Source organism: Melanostigma gelatinosum (genome assembly GCF_949748355.1).
Source record: "Melanostigma gelatinosum genome assembly, chromosome: 2".
In the NCBI taxonomy this organism is placed as follows: domain Eukaryota; kingdom Metazoa; phylum Chordata; class Actinopteri; order Perciformes; family Zoarcidae; genus Melanostigma; species Melanostigma gelatinosum.
Genome location: NC_136635.1, coordinates 27683200 through 27697714, shown reverse-complemented (window position 1 = coordinate 27697714; position 14515 = coordinate 27683200). Strand labels below are relative to the sequence as shown.

General features: G+C 40.1%; 2 protein-coding genes across 2 annotated transcripts; both read right to left on the bottom strand.

The window, feature by feature from the left end:
- Positions 1 to 2: 2 nt before the first annotated feature.
- On the bottom strand, positions 3 to 3781 carry calml4a (calmodulin-like 4a; the record flags this gene model as incomplete). Its single annotated transcript, XM_079284264.1, has 5 exons — positions 3667 to 3781; positions 3528 to 3558; positions 3068 to 3208; positions 2388 to 2576; positions 3 to 100 (listed from the first exon to the last, which is right to left on the bottom strand). The coding sequence occupies exons 1-5, from the start codon at positions 3667 to 3669 to the stop codon at positions 3 to 5; spliced, it is 462 nt and encodes a 153-aa protein (XP_079140390.1). The 5' UTR covers positions 3670 to 3781.
- A 797-nt stretch (positions 3782 to 4578) lies between these two features.
- On the bottom strand, positions 4579 to 12677 carry cln6a (CLN6 transmembrane ER protein a). The gene is made up of 8 exons (XM_079294122.1): positions 12550 to 12677; positions 11106 to 11226; positions 10892 to 10990; positions 9505 to 9693; positions 8177 to 8232; positions 7300 to 7422; positions 5845 to 6130; positions 4579 to 5750 (listed from the first exon to the last, which is right to left on the bottom strand). The coding sequence occupies exons 1-7, from the start codon at positions 12597 to 12599 to the stop codon at positions 5860 to 5862; spliced, it is 909 nt and encodes a 302-aa protein (XP_079150248.1). The 5' UTR covers positions 12600 to 12677; the 3' UTR covers positions 4579 to 5750; positions 5845 to 5859.
- Between the last annotated feature and the right edge of the window lie 1838 nt (positions 12678 to 14515).

The following is a 14515-nucleotide window of genomic DNA, read 5'->3' as shown; positions in this document are numbered from 1 at the left end:
AGTCAGTAATCGACAGGTGGCAGCGTCACCATCTGCGTGAACTCTTCATAGTTGACAGCCCCGTTTGACTTGATGTTTGCCTCTTTGAAGAGTTCATCCACTAGAAGAAGAAGAAGCGAGAGAAGACACCTTTGTGAGTGGAATTCAGAGCGCTGCTTGAAAACCCATTTGTCTGCCACGATTAAGCACAACTTGGAAAGTCTCTGCTGGTCTTTAGCCTGTGGGAGCTTTTGACTGTCTGACAACCCCTTCAAAGAGTAGAGCTGCCAACAACCACAACCCGTGTGCTGAGCCAGACTGAGTGCGTTTCTTGTCCCTGGAGTTATCAGCGGAAAAACGAAAATATTTCACCTTTTTATTATTGGCAATTTCTACTCGATTGAAAGGCTCACAAATGTTTTTAATGCGGTGAATTTAATAATTTATAAAAGGAGCTGTATAAATCATTCTGAACATTATAGCAGCAAACTGTTTGCTAAGTAAAACTACTGTGCAGCAATGAAGGATGAAGTCACTTTCCCTCAATGTGTTATCTTGGCTTCTGCTGCAGAATGTATCCGTTTTAGTGCACGTGAGCGTTCCCCACTGGCTAGCTCATGGTTGCTGCTTTGCTCTTCTGTCATACGGCGGTAACAGCCAATCTCCTCCTCGTGACCAGACCTCCAGTTAATTTTTCCGCTGTATTTGTATACTTTTACTTTTGATACCTTATTTACAGTTTGCTGTTCGGTCTGTGCGTTTTGTTCCTTTTGAGTTTAAACCTTGAATGCAGGACTTTTACTTATGTTACTTTTGTTCAATTGCTACTCGAGTAAAAGGCATGAATACTTCCCCCAATGATTGATTTTATATTAACATCTATCCAACTGAAAGGTTATATAATAATACATCCTATAAATGTATTTCCTATCTAATTTCAGTTCATTTTGATTGCAGTTAATCACTTCTGTACTCGACCTTTTGAAATCTAAATTCTTTTTAATGTCAAAATCAAAAATCTCCTGAGTACTCAAACTGCTGTATTAGAGCAGAAACACTGACCACAGTTTCTTACAATCCCAACGGTTAGGCGCTGAGCAGTACAGTGGCATCACGGTCTGCTTCAGCAGTTGGGGAATCCAGCGACTTGCTTTTAAATGATGTTTAAATGTTTAAATGATGGAGCCCAGCCTGTGAAAAAACAAATGGCATCAAAACTGGACAACTTTTGATGGTTTGGCTCTACGATCGTCACTTTACATATGAAACAAAACTTCAGTGTCGACTTGTCAGAAGTACAGAATCCACTGGGTAGATCTAAAAAACACGAAACAAAGAAACTGCTGTTCTTGAATTATCCAAACAGAACAGTGATTCATCTTAATTTATAGAATTACAGATTTAATTTGTATTTATTATCATGATTCTTTTTTTTGATATTTTGTTTGGCTCCAGCTTTCCACCAGAGCCTGGCAGCATTTTGAGTTTATATTCAGGAGGATAAGCCTGCAGAAACAAAGATAGTAAGGTTGAATATAAGAAGCTGTACTACACAGACCGGTCATACGAAAGCTATGAATGTGGCAAATTGTTGCGGATTATAGAAGCGGTTTTGAAATTCCCAGGGAGATGATGCGCTCAGTCTGAAGCAGAGTCGGAGGTACAGTGGATTGTTGTCTGTGTGGGGCTTACAAGGCCAGAAGAAGATGGAGTAAATGTGACACGTTGTCAGGTGAGGAGGGGGAGAGCAGGCCGGGCTAGAAGCCATTCTTTTGACTGACATATGTATTGATTTTTGTCATCTCATGAGTACAAACATCAGTTACAGTTTCTCTCTCATACAAATCCCAGTTGAAGTTTGACATTCACTGCAGTCATAAAGTATTAGGACAGACATCTGTCATTTATTATTTTGGCTCTCCACTGAATTTTGAATGAAACAATGAGGAACATTCAAGCTGAAGGTATTTTGAGGCGTTCACGTTCATATTGGGTGAACAGTGTCGGACTTTTACCTCTTTTTTTCATTCCTTATGGGAATGTATAGAAAGTGCAACAAATTCAACATGGGTTGTTGGTTTTGATACTTTCAAAATTGAACCTCATCATTGTATGTAAAACCCAATGTGTGTTATATTACAGAGCCAAATAGAGGGATGATGTGTTTTTGCAGGTCAAACCGGAAGTTAGCATCGCACTAGTTCCCATTTTCGAAAACTATGACTTCAAATCGCCACCACTAAGCTCAAGGCAGACTAGTGTTCAAGAGATGGCGTCTTGCAGTCTTACTCAGAACCATACAGTCACATGTTTCCTGTGATTATATAACAAAGTGTAAAAACAAGTTGTACTGTAACTCCCTAGCAGGCTTGAGGTTGCTCCTTCATTAGAATCAGCATTGACTTTACCTTCTTTGTGCGTGAGTTTCTCCCCCAACATGGTGAGCTTGGCCCGGAGCTCAGACGCCTGGATGTACCCGTTCTTCTGTTTGTCCGTCATCCTCAAGGCCGCCAGGATTTCTGTCTTGGGGTCCTCCTGTTGCATCTGTCTGTGCATCATCGTCAGAAACGTAGAGAAGTCCAGCTCACCGGGCTTTTCTGAATGTGAACGTCAAACAAATATAAGGTCTGTGTCAAATAATAACAAAAGATGATGAACGAGTTGAAAAGTAAATTATGTAACATGTGCAATATATATATATATATATAAGGGCCATTTGGGGAACAACATATTGGGAATGTGAATTCGACTTCTCCCTTCATTCTGTTTCAGGTCTGGAGCGGAGTTTTTCCATAGAGTACATATTTCTAGAGATGATTTTTGTCACCCACTTATTTCCTTGTTTGTCACCAATGTATATGACTTATAAAAGCCTTGAACTCACCGTTTTCCAATCACCCAATAATAGTAACATATATCATGGCTATAAAGCCCCGCCCAGAGTTATAGACAAACAGTTCAAAACAAACTCCACCTCAGAGTTTTAGTGTCCGTTTCTTCTTCTTCTTAAACCACTCTCGCCCTGAACAGGTTTTTGAAACCACTGACTGGCCCACAACCAGCAGATTTACTGTATGTTGTACTTTACCGATTTTGTGAACTTGTAGATGTCTTTCGATTTCCCCCAACGTGGGGCTTGTACCCAGGCAGCGCATGACTGTGATCAGGTCTTTGACAACGATCTTGCCCTTTTGTTTCTTGTCGTACAAGGAGAAGCACTCTTTGAACTCTGCAAAGGAAATGAAAACAAGTATTGGAGTACATCAGCATAGCTTAATTCATTTTAGTATTTAGTAAGTCTCGTTTATTCATTATTCAACAGCAGGTTAACTTAGAAAAAGGTTAGGTTTATGCCACAGGAACTAATAAGACTGGACAAGGTCGGCCTTTGTTCCTTCAGTGCTTCCTTATTTCTTTTTCAACATGTACTGGTTATTAAAAGATACACGTGCAGTACTTTTGGAAAAGACAGAATGGCAAATAGAGCATTTCAAACATACATTGTTAATAACAATGAAACCTGTGGTGCTGTGGAGTAATACTCTTACCGTTGATTTGAACTGGTGTGAAGAATTTAGCCTACAAAGTGATGACAGAATGGTGTCACATGGCAGGTAAGTACACAACAAACACTGTTAAGAAAATACACGAAAGAAAGCTTTCGTGGAAAGAATTTCTTGCTCTTACCATTTTTGCAGTTGCGGTGTTTCATTCCAGGAAGAAGAGTTGCCTGTGGTCTGCGTCAGCCGTCCCTCCGCCTCAGTTTAAAGTCCACCACCTGAAAGCCTCCACGTAATTTAATATGCGTTGCTGTGGAAACACAGATACCAGATCCACGGGGCTGCATTGTCCTTTCCTCCCCCCACCACTCCAGCGATAGCAAGGGACCAATAATTATCAGTCACCATATGATACTACAGTGTCTGACAATGAAATGAGGGTTTGTAACCACATAAATAGCAAGATTTTAAGTCATTTTAATGGCAGAATGAGTATGATTCTCCATAAAAAACAAGATTGATTTTCCTTTTTTTTTTTGTTGTGTTTGGGACGTGTCTGTGTGTCAACCTCCTATATAGAGACCAGGTGCCAGTTGTAAGCATGCATCTAAGTAGGAGCTACGAAAATGGCAGTCACCATGCTGAAAAAGTGCAAATTTAGCAAAGTGAGGGCAAAACATCAAATGGACAAAGCGCGTCCCAAAACGAGAGTGAATCTGGGTTTGGCTTTCCTCTGCTGACGAGCGTCTTAACTTTAACCGCGTTCAGAACTCGTGACGTTGAATCGTGGAAATCATGTGAAATTTGCTTCTTCTTTTCAAGATATATGATTTAAAGCACATCCAGGGTCTGATAAGGTAAGTTCAGAGAAATGTGAGTAATAACCAGCAATTACAGGTACAGTTCAACATTCTAGTTAAGATAAATGTAAATCTACCCAACGAAGTGATCTCAAGCACAGGAACAATACAGTGCAAAATACCCAATAACAATTACAATTTTACATTAAGAATAACTCATGTAAAAAAATAATCAGCAAAGTAACAATTTATTTGTTCAGTTCATAAAACATGTTTTTATTTTTTATCATTGACGTTTTGAACAATAAAAGCAACTGTACAGGAGACTTAATTATCAACACTACCGTTGTACATAACTTACGCACGTAATGTCTTGAACAATGCGACAGAAGAACACTGTTGGCAGTAGGGCTGGATTATAATATGGCACTATGATAGTTTACAGCTCATGTCTAAATGATTGACAATATAAATTTCACTTAATCAGTGAAAGTGTGAAACTTTAAATACCTGAGAATTTATTATTTTCTAAGTTTTGTTTTTAAAATCACGTTTTTATAGACTTTACTCACCACCAGACCCTGATGTTCAGAGTAATACTTCTCTTTTGGCTCTTTTCTTTTAATCTTTTGTCGTGTTATATTTGTCTGTTTTATCTTTGAAGTAGAACTTGACTTGATCGTTTTTTTTTTGTATCTAAATTGTCATTTTTACCACTTTCAAGCTGTTGGTAAAATGGCAGCTGATCTTTTTATTATTGTGAATCTCTTGAGCTATGCTATGTAACTTAAATGTATTCTTCTTCTTTCCTTTCATGGAAGCCAGAGAGGAGCACCTGTAACCTGTATGTGATGAACAACCTTGAAGACACTTTTAAAGGGCTTCAGAGCAACAGCATTCAATACATCAACTGATGGAGTTCTTTGATTCGTTTCAGGTAGTTTTTTTTCAGTGAATGTACTGTAGATATACTCACCTTGAGTTTGTTCCTAAAAAGGCTGACTGCGTATTCACGTGGTTGGTTAAGAGACGGTGGATGGACTGTCGCAGACTCTTTTATCCAAAGCCACTTACAATTCAGAGTCTCTCACATACATATATTTTTTTTAGTAATATGCAAATAATAATTAAAACTGACATGTTAAAGGGCCCTAAATTGGCTGCTGTATTTTTACATAACCTTGTCCGGGCCCTGTGTCAGTATCTGACATTACTCACGTGGTGCATCTACTTAAGTTTATCTTTCTTAGTCGCAGGTGTCACGAGATCCAAACGGTTACAAATTCAGACCGAACATCACAATTCCAACCCGTTAAGTCTTTAACAACGATATAGAACGAATCCCCTTCTGAACGTATGGCTGAAGCCAGCAGCGCTTTGTGTTTCACAGTGAGGTCGGTGCACTTCAACAACCTCCATCGATCGTCATCGTTGTCCGAGTGCAGCCACTACCTCCGTCACAGGAAGTCCGCTGAAGAAAGAAGAGGTACGCATCAGTCAGTTCATACAAATCTAAGTGACGTCTGATTGGGAACTATGTTTTCTTTAGACACAGCTCTACAGACCTGGACTGATGTAACTCAGAGGTTCTGCTTGATATGTAAGGTATAGTAGGACCAAGGTTCTGGCACATAAATGAGCCCGGGGTACTTGTTGCGTAACACCGGATCGTTCCACAGATAGACCACCCACAGGGCAACCAGGAGCACAGTAACACTGAAACTGCAGAACAGGAACAGGCCATTGCTGTCTGGACTGAGGCCTTTACGATGTTGATGTATCACCATGATAACCATGGCGAGGAAGGTGAGGAGGAAGAGTTCAGTCATTTGCCCTTCAGTGACCAGGTACCTGGAAGACATTCAGCAAGACGTTGAATTACAACAGTAACCTTTGCAATGAGCACACAATGCGGCTGTTTTATTGTTTTGGGAAACTTTCGACATCTGTTGCACAATGAAAATATTCACTGCACTTCTTATATTGGCAGTTCAATTTGAACAAAATAGGACTTTTTGAGGAGAGCAGCTTTAATTTGAATTTCTGCACCAAATGAAGATGGAAGTAAATGTTTTCATCCCTCCAAAAGAAGCCAGATGGTGCTGAAATAGTTTCCAATTGTTCCAGTCAGTGAACGACTTCAATTGTTTTTTGTCACGATGTAAACTTGTTTGCAAACTCTGTAGAAAGGACATTCAAACCCAGCGAGGCCTTCACATGAACTAGGCTCCTGGACTGTCAATGCCATCAGAGACTGGACGGCAGAAAATTGCTTACAACTCAACGACTCTAAAACGGAGGTCCTAGTTATTGCTCCAGAGGAGTTTGTCCCTCATGATCAGTCATGTTTCTTCCATCTAAGAAATATCAGTAAACTGAGATCTGTAGTATCAACACCTGAACTAGAGATGATCATACACACATTTATCTCCTCTCGCATTGACTACTGCAACTCACTTTTCACATCACTCAGTGTATCTGCTCTTAACCGTCTGCAGGTCATCCAAAATGCTGCCGCCAGATTACTCACCAGGACAAATCGCCTCGCAGATGCTGTGGATACTTTTAAAAGCCAGCTCAAAACCCACCTGTTTAGGCTGGCGTTTGTGTAAAAGTAAACCCATGTCCTAGACCTGCTCTTAAAATATGTTTTACATTTTTATTTTTTATTATTTTTCTCTGTGTATGTAATTTATTGACCCTAGGGTCACATTGTGTTTTTTTATGCTTTTAAACTTCTGCTCTGTTCAGCACTTTGTGATGTTATGTCTGTGAAAAGCGCTCTATAAATAAATTTCATTCATTCATTCATTCATATCTAATGCTGCTGAAGCGCTGCATACCAACGTCCGAAACTGAACTGAAATCCTGAACAAAGCGTTTATGTCATTGAGAGGGAAGGCTCTAAAGTCCTTAACACTGTTCCAGCGTTCAGGCTACTGAAAAGGTGGCCTTTCACAAAGCCATGTAATCACAGACAACAGGCAGAAGGTCTTCAGAGACGCGAGGAGGCGACTGACCAATAGTAGAGAGAGCTGGGTCCCAGCAACAGACCACCAGAGACGGGCAGCCTCTTCTGTTCTTCAGCCTTGGTGAAGCAGCCGGTGAAGTAGATGAACAGAATGATGAAGAAAGGAATATACCTAGAGGAATACAAGAGGCAGAAACTGTATAGGCGACTGGGCCCAGTTATATTCAAGTATTTCTTTGTAAAGGGACGAAGCAAACCTGGCAGTGAAAGAGAACAATCTGGACTTTGACTCGGTGTCATTAAAAATGTTGTTCAGAAAAAAGGGTTGTACTGGTATCCGTTTCTCAAATTGAATATCTGGGAGAATAAGGGATACATGTTGTACCATGGCCGTAGAAAACCGGCTGGCAGGTTTCAGTTCAAATCATTTCAGGACACGTGAAGCACAGGAACACTGCTAATACCAAACTCTTTATTACCCGTCATATTGTGAAACACAATAAACTAGAGCTGAAATGATGAGTCAAACTAATTGCCTTCACAACTAGTCTGGTAACTGTAAAATATCAGTGCCACAATTTAGGAAAGAGACAAATGCAAAAGGGATTCTTATCAATTTGTGTTTGTACAAAAAAACGGATTTTTTTTTAAATATATTTCTCTGCTTCTGCATGTCTGATTAATTTTCCAGTCGGCACACTCTGCTTCACACAGCTGGTGTAAACGTTCACAACAGACCTGCTCAGTCTGCTCATCCTAAAATCTGTTTTGTCGATAGCGATGGGGGGAAAAACAAGCCACATATTCCAGCACGCTGATGATTGGCTGCAGATGTTATTGTCTCAGCGTGTGTTCAAGTTCTCTGAATCTACGCTTTCATTGGTTTCTCGCATCCATGCGTTTTCAAAAGACTCAACAAAACGTACCACATCAGGTGTCCCAGGTGTTCATCGTAATAATACAGCAGCTCAAAGGAGTCTATCTGTGAAAGGAAGGACAAAGAAATGAAATGTTCTCATTACAACATTAACAGGATGTGTTCATGGCACTCTAACATACTGGATGTTGTTCTGCGTGTCCTACGCCACAGTGCCACCTACTGTTCTAGTACCAGTTACACTTTATTATGGCTATGAAGGAGGAAACACATCCAAAGGTTGTCCAAAGGTCCAAAGGCTCGGCTTTGAGCACATTTTCCTGTTCACTATCTTATTTGAAAATGTATTTATTTAAAAAAAAATGCCGTGTCACATCGTTCTACATCTACAGTATTATTTTAGTGTGAAAAGCTATGTTTCTGTGAACACTGCAATCACTCTCCTTGTATTACTTCCTCTTCTGTAAATCCTCACGAAAAGGTGAATGCGCTGATCTATTCATTCTCACACGTCATGCAGTTTCATGATGTGGCGTTTAATCCATTTAAAGAGAGCCTATCAGCAATTTACTTGACAAACTTCAAGTTGAAAGATGCATTGCAAATATTCATTGCTTTTCCACATGAATCAGTGCTTATCTGAGCAAATAGTAAAACAAAAGAAGGGTTTTGAATTCACACTTAAATGAAACGGCATCAGACGGAGCCATCTGCAGTAAAAGAGTTGAGGCTGCTCTGGTGTTGACAGTAAAACATCATTCATTGTGTGTGTGTATGTGTGTGTGTGTGTGTGTGTGTGTGTGTGTGTGCCTATGTTGTGGGTGTAATACATACACCCACAAAAGAGGCACAATGCTCATAATTTCCTTGACCTGACAAACTCGAACTGAAAGACGGACAAACCAGTGATTCACCCAGTATTATGCTGAGAACAGAATGCAAGGACACCATATAGAACCTATACATGATTTGTTCCGGGATCAATGGGTTAGCAAGTATGTTCATAACGTTACGTCTGCTACATCCTGACAAAGACACCGCACAGGGAAAGTATCAGCAGAGTGGTGGGATGAAAAGATTTCTTGTAGCTTTATGGTTGTTTCGGAAAAAGGTGGACAAGAAACGCTCTTTTACTTTTAAGTCACTGAGTATTCTCTGGAGAGTCATGGCAAGTGGCACAAAGAGATTTCTTTTGTTGTTTGACATTATGACAGGGAACAAAATATATGAATTGATTAAAGAGACGAGTATAGGGACCAGGAGTCAAGTCAACCTTCTTGTTGAAGGAAATCTTCTCAGGGTATTCCAGTGTTCCCAGTACGCCTATCATCGAATAAAACTGGACCCTACGCTACTTAAACACAATAGATTGCTCACCAGAGAGGCAGGTTTGAGGTCTTTGATGATGGGGTTCTCTCTGACTGACAGGTGGAGCTGGTAGCCGCTCAGGATGAGCCGATGGTTGACGGAGTCTCCCACCAGGTGGATGCTGGCTCCCATCACAAAGGTGATGATGCAGAGGTAGACCGCTGAGCGAGGCGGCGCCCTGGGACTGCGCTCAATCAGCTGAATGGAGCGACAACACACAGTGTTCATGACACCAACTTTATCCTACGAGAAATTATACTTTTTTCCGTTTAATAATACAATCACGGGCACGGCCTCCATCCCTTCAGGGAAGCAATTAACTTGCTTTATTTCACCCTATTTTGTACCAGCTGCTGAGGCAGCTTGACGTTAACATGTTGGAGCTGATAATCAACCGACTCACTTAACCCAGGGTTTGCCCATCCAGCTACATTATGATTACAATCACATGAAAGGAGTTTGTAATTCCAGGCCAATCACATGCAACACCGACAGAACAAGAGCCTCGGGTGCATTCCTCTGCAGCATATTCAGCAAAATAAATATGCAACACAAACACAACCGAATTCTGATTTATATGGAAAGTAGAGATTGATAAAATCGTTGAAGTGCTCGGCTAGGTGTGAAATTCAATCACGATCTAATCATAACGTTAATGAGAGTTTACAACATATGAAGTGGTCTAGAATGAGACTGAGAAGGGAATGCATTGCGCAGATTTCTTTTGGGTCTCAAGATGAACAAACTGTTGTAAGGAATGAAAAATAAGCAACACAAACATTAGTACAACTACGAATAAGTGCAGGTTTCTGTTTGTAAAGCATCGTTGCCTGTTTTTCATTGTAAATAATAATAATCATATCCAGAGGCTCCAGCAGGCTACATACAAATACTACGTAAAATAATTCTTATTCAGTCGTGTCAGGTTTCCCTGCAGTGATGGAAGTAGTGCAAAGGCAACCCACAGTGAACCAATCACTGTCGGGAATGCAATACTTTCATCATAATTAATACGCAACGGTATATGTCATTCATAATTGGCACCTCTGGTTAATCAGCCTGCTGCTGTATGTTTGAGCTGTGTCTACAGGTGCTGCAGATATTTTCTTTTTTTATTATTATTTGACATATATATGTATTCTATGAATCATGGAGAACAAAATGGTTTCCTGTTGGTGTGCTCTTTGTCACAGGCAATTCTATTATAGTCCATCATACCCGTCTGTTGATGTTGGTTAGTAGGTAGGCTGTGTACATGTTTTATTGTGGTGGTAAAAATGTAAAAGCTATTTCATCAGGAGAGTTTGTTGTCGGCCTGATATAGAGAACATACTGCATATTCTTTGCATTTGTCTCTCTCACAATCACTAAAGCGCTCCGGTGTGTTGACGCTTACCTTGAGCATTAGGAACGGTGTTATGACATTGTAGGCCATGTGGAAATAGTCTCCAGCACTGGGCTTGTTGAGGGGAAACCACTCCAGAGGAAGAGTTATCTAATACATCCGGTACCAAGAAGGTATTTAGTGTTCATTCCTCCATGAAATATGGTGTAACCATCCATTTTTACCATCATTATTTCACCATCAAACGTGCATTGATCTTCCTTACCATGACAATAGGTCTGCCAAAGTCCAGTATCCAGTTCTGCAGAGTCAGACAGAACCACAGGTCAAAGTGGAAATGCGGCCTCTTCTGCTGTGGCACATTCCGCTTCAACCCACCAGGAGTGCTGTCAACATACATTTACAGTGACTGTCAGTCGTCGTAATAAAGCAACGTTACAAAAGCAAAGGGCAGAAAAGAGGTTGAGCGTTTAACAGACATGTTGGGAATACTGTAGTAAAGTGAGGTTTATAGTATTTACTACTGCAGTAAATTCAGGTTAAAACACACGGTGGCCTTTGCTGCTTTTTACTAATCTACCGAATTACGATTATAAATGTTTGGCCACCTGATCCTTCATATCCTTACATGTACGTGTTCCATTATGACAAATCTGTCTTTTTCCGTTTCTTCCTTCACGAAATGGAATCACAGTCTGATGAAGTTTGCACCAGCGGCTGTGGATTTGCTGACCTCTTCAACTTCAACTGCAATCTGCAATTTCCTGTTGCACGCTGAGCGCGGACACTACGGTCCAGTATATTTACCAGGACAACAAAAGGATGAGTGCGGCTGAATACGCTGCGGGTTCTTCAGCACCTTTCGCAGCTTATGCAAGAGGAACATTGGCTGCTCGTCAACACCAGCGGCATAGACACGGATTACTAATAGAGAGCTGTCAACCTTCACGTCTGCTGGAAAGCCTCACTCCTGTCATTCATACATCCAATCCCTGCTGGCACAGTTCCATGGCATTTTCAAATTACCGGTACCTGACTTTTGTTAAATCTCTCATTTTGTCAGACCTGAGTATATTGACAAGGATCTTTTATTGAATCCTGAGATGTCCTTCTGGGGGATTACCTGTATTCTGTTTATTCTAGCCGTTTTGTAATTTACTTGAATTTACTAGAAGTGCTAATTTGACATCTAGATGCTATATTTGTTTTTTTTGGGGGGGGGGGGGGGGGGTGTAGTTTTCTTGTTATTGTAGACTTGCTAACTTACTAATTTAGGCACCTTGTTTGCTCCAACGCTTGTTTATGGTATCTCGTCTTTTTCTGATCTGTATCATTCAGTTTGTCGACCACCACTGTTTTCACAGTTTCACAATTACTTCCAGCAGTGCTTGTTCAGTCATGTGATTAGACTGACTGCAGACAAGACGAAGGGAACCAAAAACCTCCGCCGGCATCACATCTCTGACATATGAAACCGAGTGTTTATGTCAGTCAGTCCTTATTTATAACCACAAACCGCTACAAAACACTTTCTGGACACAAGATGCAGGAGAACTAACGTTAGTAAACACTAACTGGTGACAAGAGGTTATAAAGAAGTTAATGTATTAATATCCCACAGCCTCTGTAGTTTCTGAACCGACTCTGCTTTCCTTCACTGACACCAAACGGCTAAAATTGTATCCTTCACGTCAGCATAATGTACCAACCTCGTTTGTATTGTCGAGTCGTTGCCTCCACGTTTTCGCACAGACTGCATTCTTAGCTACAGTTGGTCTAACGAATGGTAAAAGTTAACGGGGTTAAACTACAGTCAACCTCTTTCTGTCAAACAACTCACAGTCACTTCCTTGTTTATGCTTTGCGCCCGCCCCTTTCGACTGATCCACCAATCAAACTGCAGCAGAGGAGTTAGACGTGGTTTAGAGCGCAGTTAACCCTGAGTCATGATTTGTAGGCGAATCAGCATATTCTCTGTACACAACCATGACTTCAACCCAAGTGTTAATAAAACAGGCAGATCAGAAAAATAATAGAAAATACATGTGTGAGTAGACACTGAGTGTATTTAATAATACATTGCTTAATATTTGATTTTTAAATTTTCTCATATTACAAATTGATTTTAATTAAACATTAAATATCTATGAATATTCTGGTGGTTTAGAGCTAGCCGTGGAGGCTGCGGTAGCAAACTCAATTTATATTTACACCAGTGCGTTTCTTACTGTGTCATGTCAAAAGGCTCCTCTGTCTGTCAACTAACCTTTGGCCCCAACATTTGAATTTATTTACTGATTTATGTACAACATTTACTAAGTTACACTTCTGAATGCAGCAGAAAGGTTTGAATATTTTAGAGGACTCCTCACACCCTGCAAACCTTTTATTCAGTCTTTTGGGCTTTTCAAAGAATGCATTATTCAAGAAAGGTAAAAAAAAACGAAAAAAGAATCTAACAGAAGAAAAACCTTGAATATGTATGGAATATTTCCGGTCTTGTAATTAGAGGATGTGAGTAGTCCAGCAAGACTTTGCCTCCTGTTGTGGGGGAACGCTATCAATAATGATGCAACCATCTGTTGTGTGCAGTTCAGTTGAAAACAAACAGAAAATTAAATTTGGTCTCTGAGGAGCTGTAAAAGCACCAAAAGCTGGTCTTCCAGTTTCAGCTCATATGTACAGACATCTTTTTATTAATTTCTACATGAATGCAGGCTCCATCAATTCATTCTTACTTCACAATCTCTTTACCTTCTGATAAAAGCGTGATGAAATGTATTCATCAGTGTATGTATCCCGTGACTAATGAAGCATGTCATTTGACATGCAGCGCACATGCATACAGCCGACATGCCTGTTAATCAGCTCCTTTCAACCTGTCCAGAGCAGAACATACAGCGCCATTTAATTAGCCGCCACGTCCACATTTATGTTTGTGTTGATCTTCAGGTACAGCCTGTTGATGCAGATATCAGCTCATACATGTGCAGTGGAGGGTAAACATGTAAACAACACACAACAACAGCAGCTATTCAAGACACAGAAACTCTGAGTTTTCATAAAATACATCAAATGAATGTACTTTTAGTCTTAGAGTTGTCTAAAAATACACATTTACTTATGTGTATATACTGTATGATGTCCTTTGGGGTAAGTATTTTACTTTTGTTTTTGCTGCGATATCCTTATGTTATCTTTGATGCTTTATTGTGTCATAAAATGAATATTTCACATTATTACCAGAGTACTGTAGACATACTACCGCATGTCCCCAGAAGTCTTAATAGATATCACAATTTACACCAAACATAGACAAATTGAGAATTGTTTTTGACATATTCTTTTTATTTAGTTGTATTTTGTGCTCTTTATATTCTGGGATTGGTTGTGGGTTGTGGGTGTGGGTTGTGGGTTGTGGGTTGTGGGTGATGCTGGTGGTGGGTGGATGTTGCATGGATTTCCAACCTATGCAACACCCTAACACCCAGGGGGAATAGCTCCTTGCATAGTTTATTGTTGATATAGATTGTTTTTTTGTTTTTTGTTTTAAGAACTTTGGTCAAAAATTAGATCCAAGAGTTTGAACCACAAAACAGTCTGAGCTGCTAAATTCAAAATACAGTTGTAATTCTGGTCAGTGACCAGCAGATGTCACCTTGCTTTGCAAAAAGT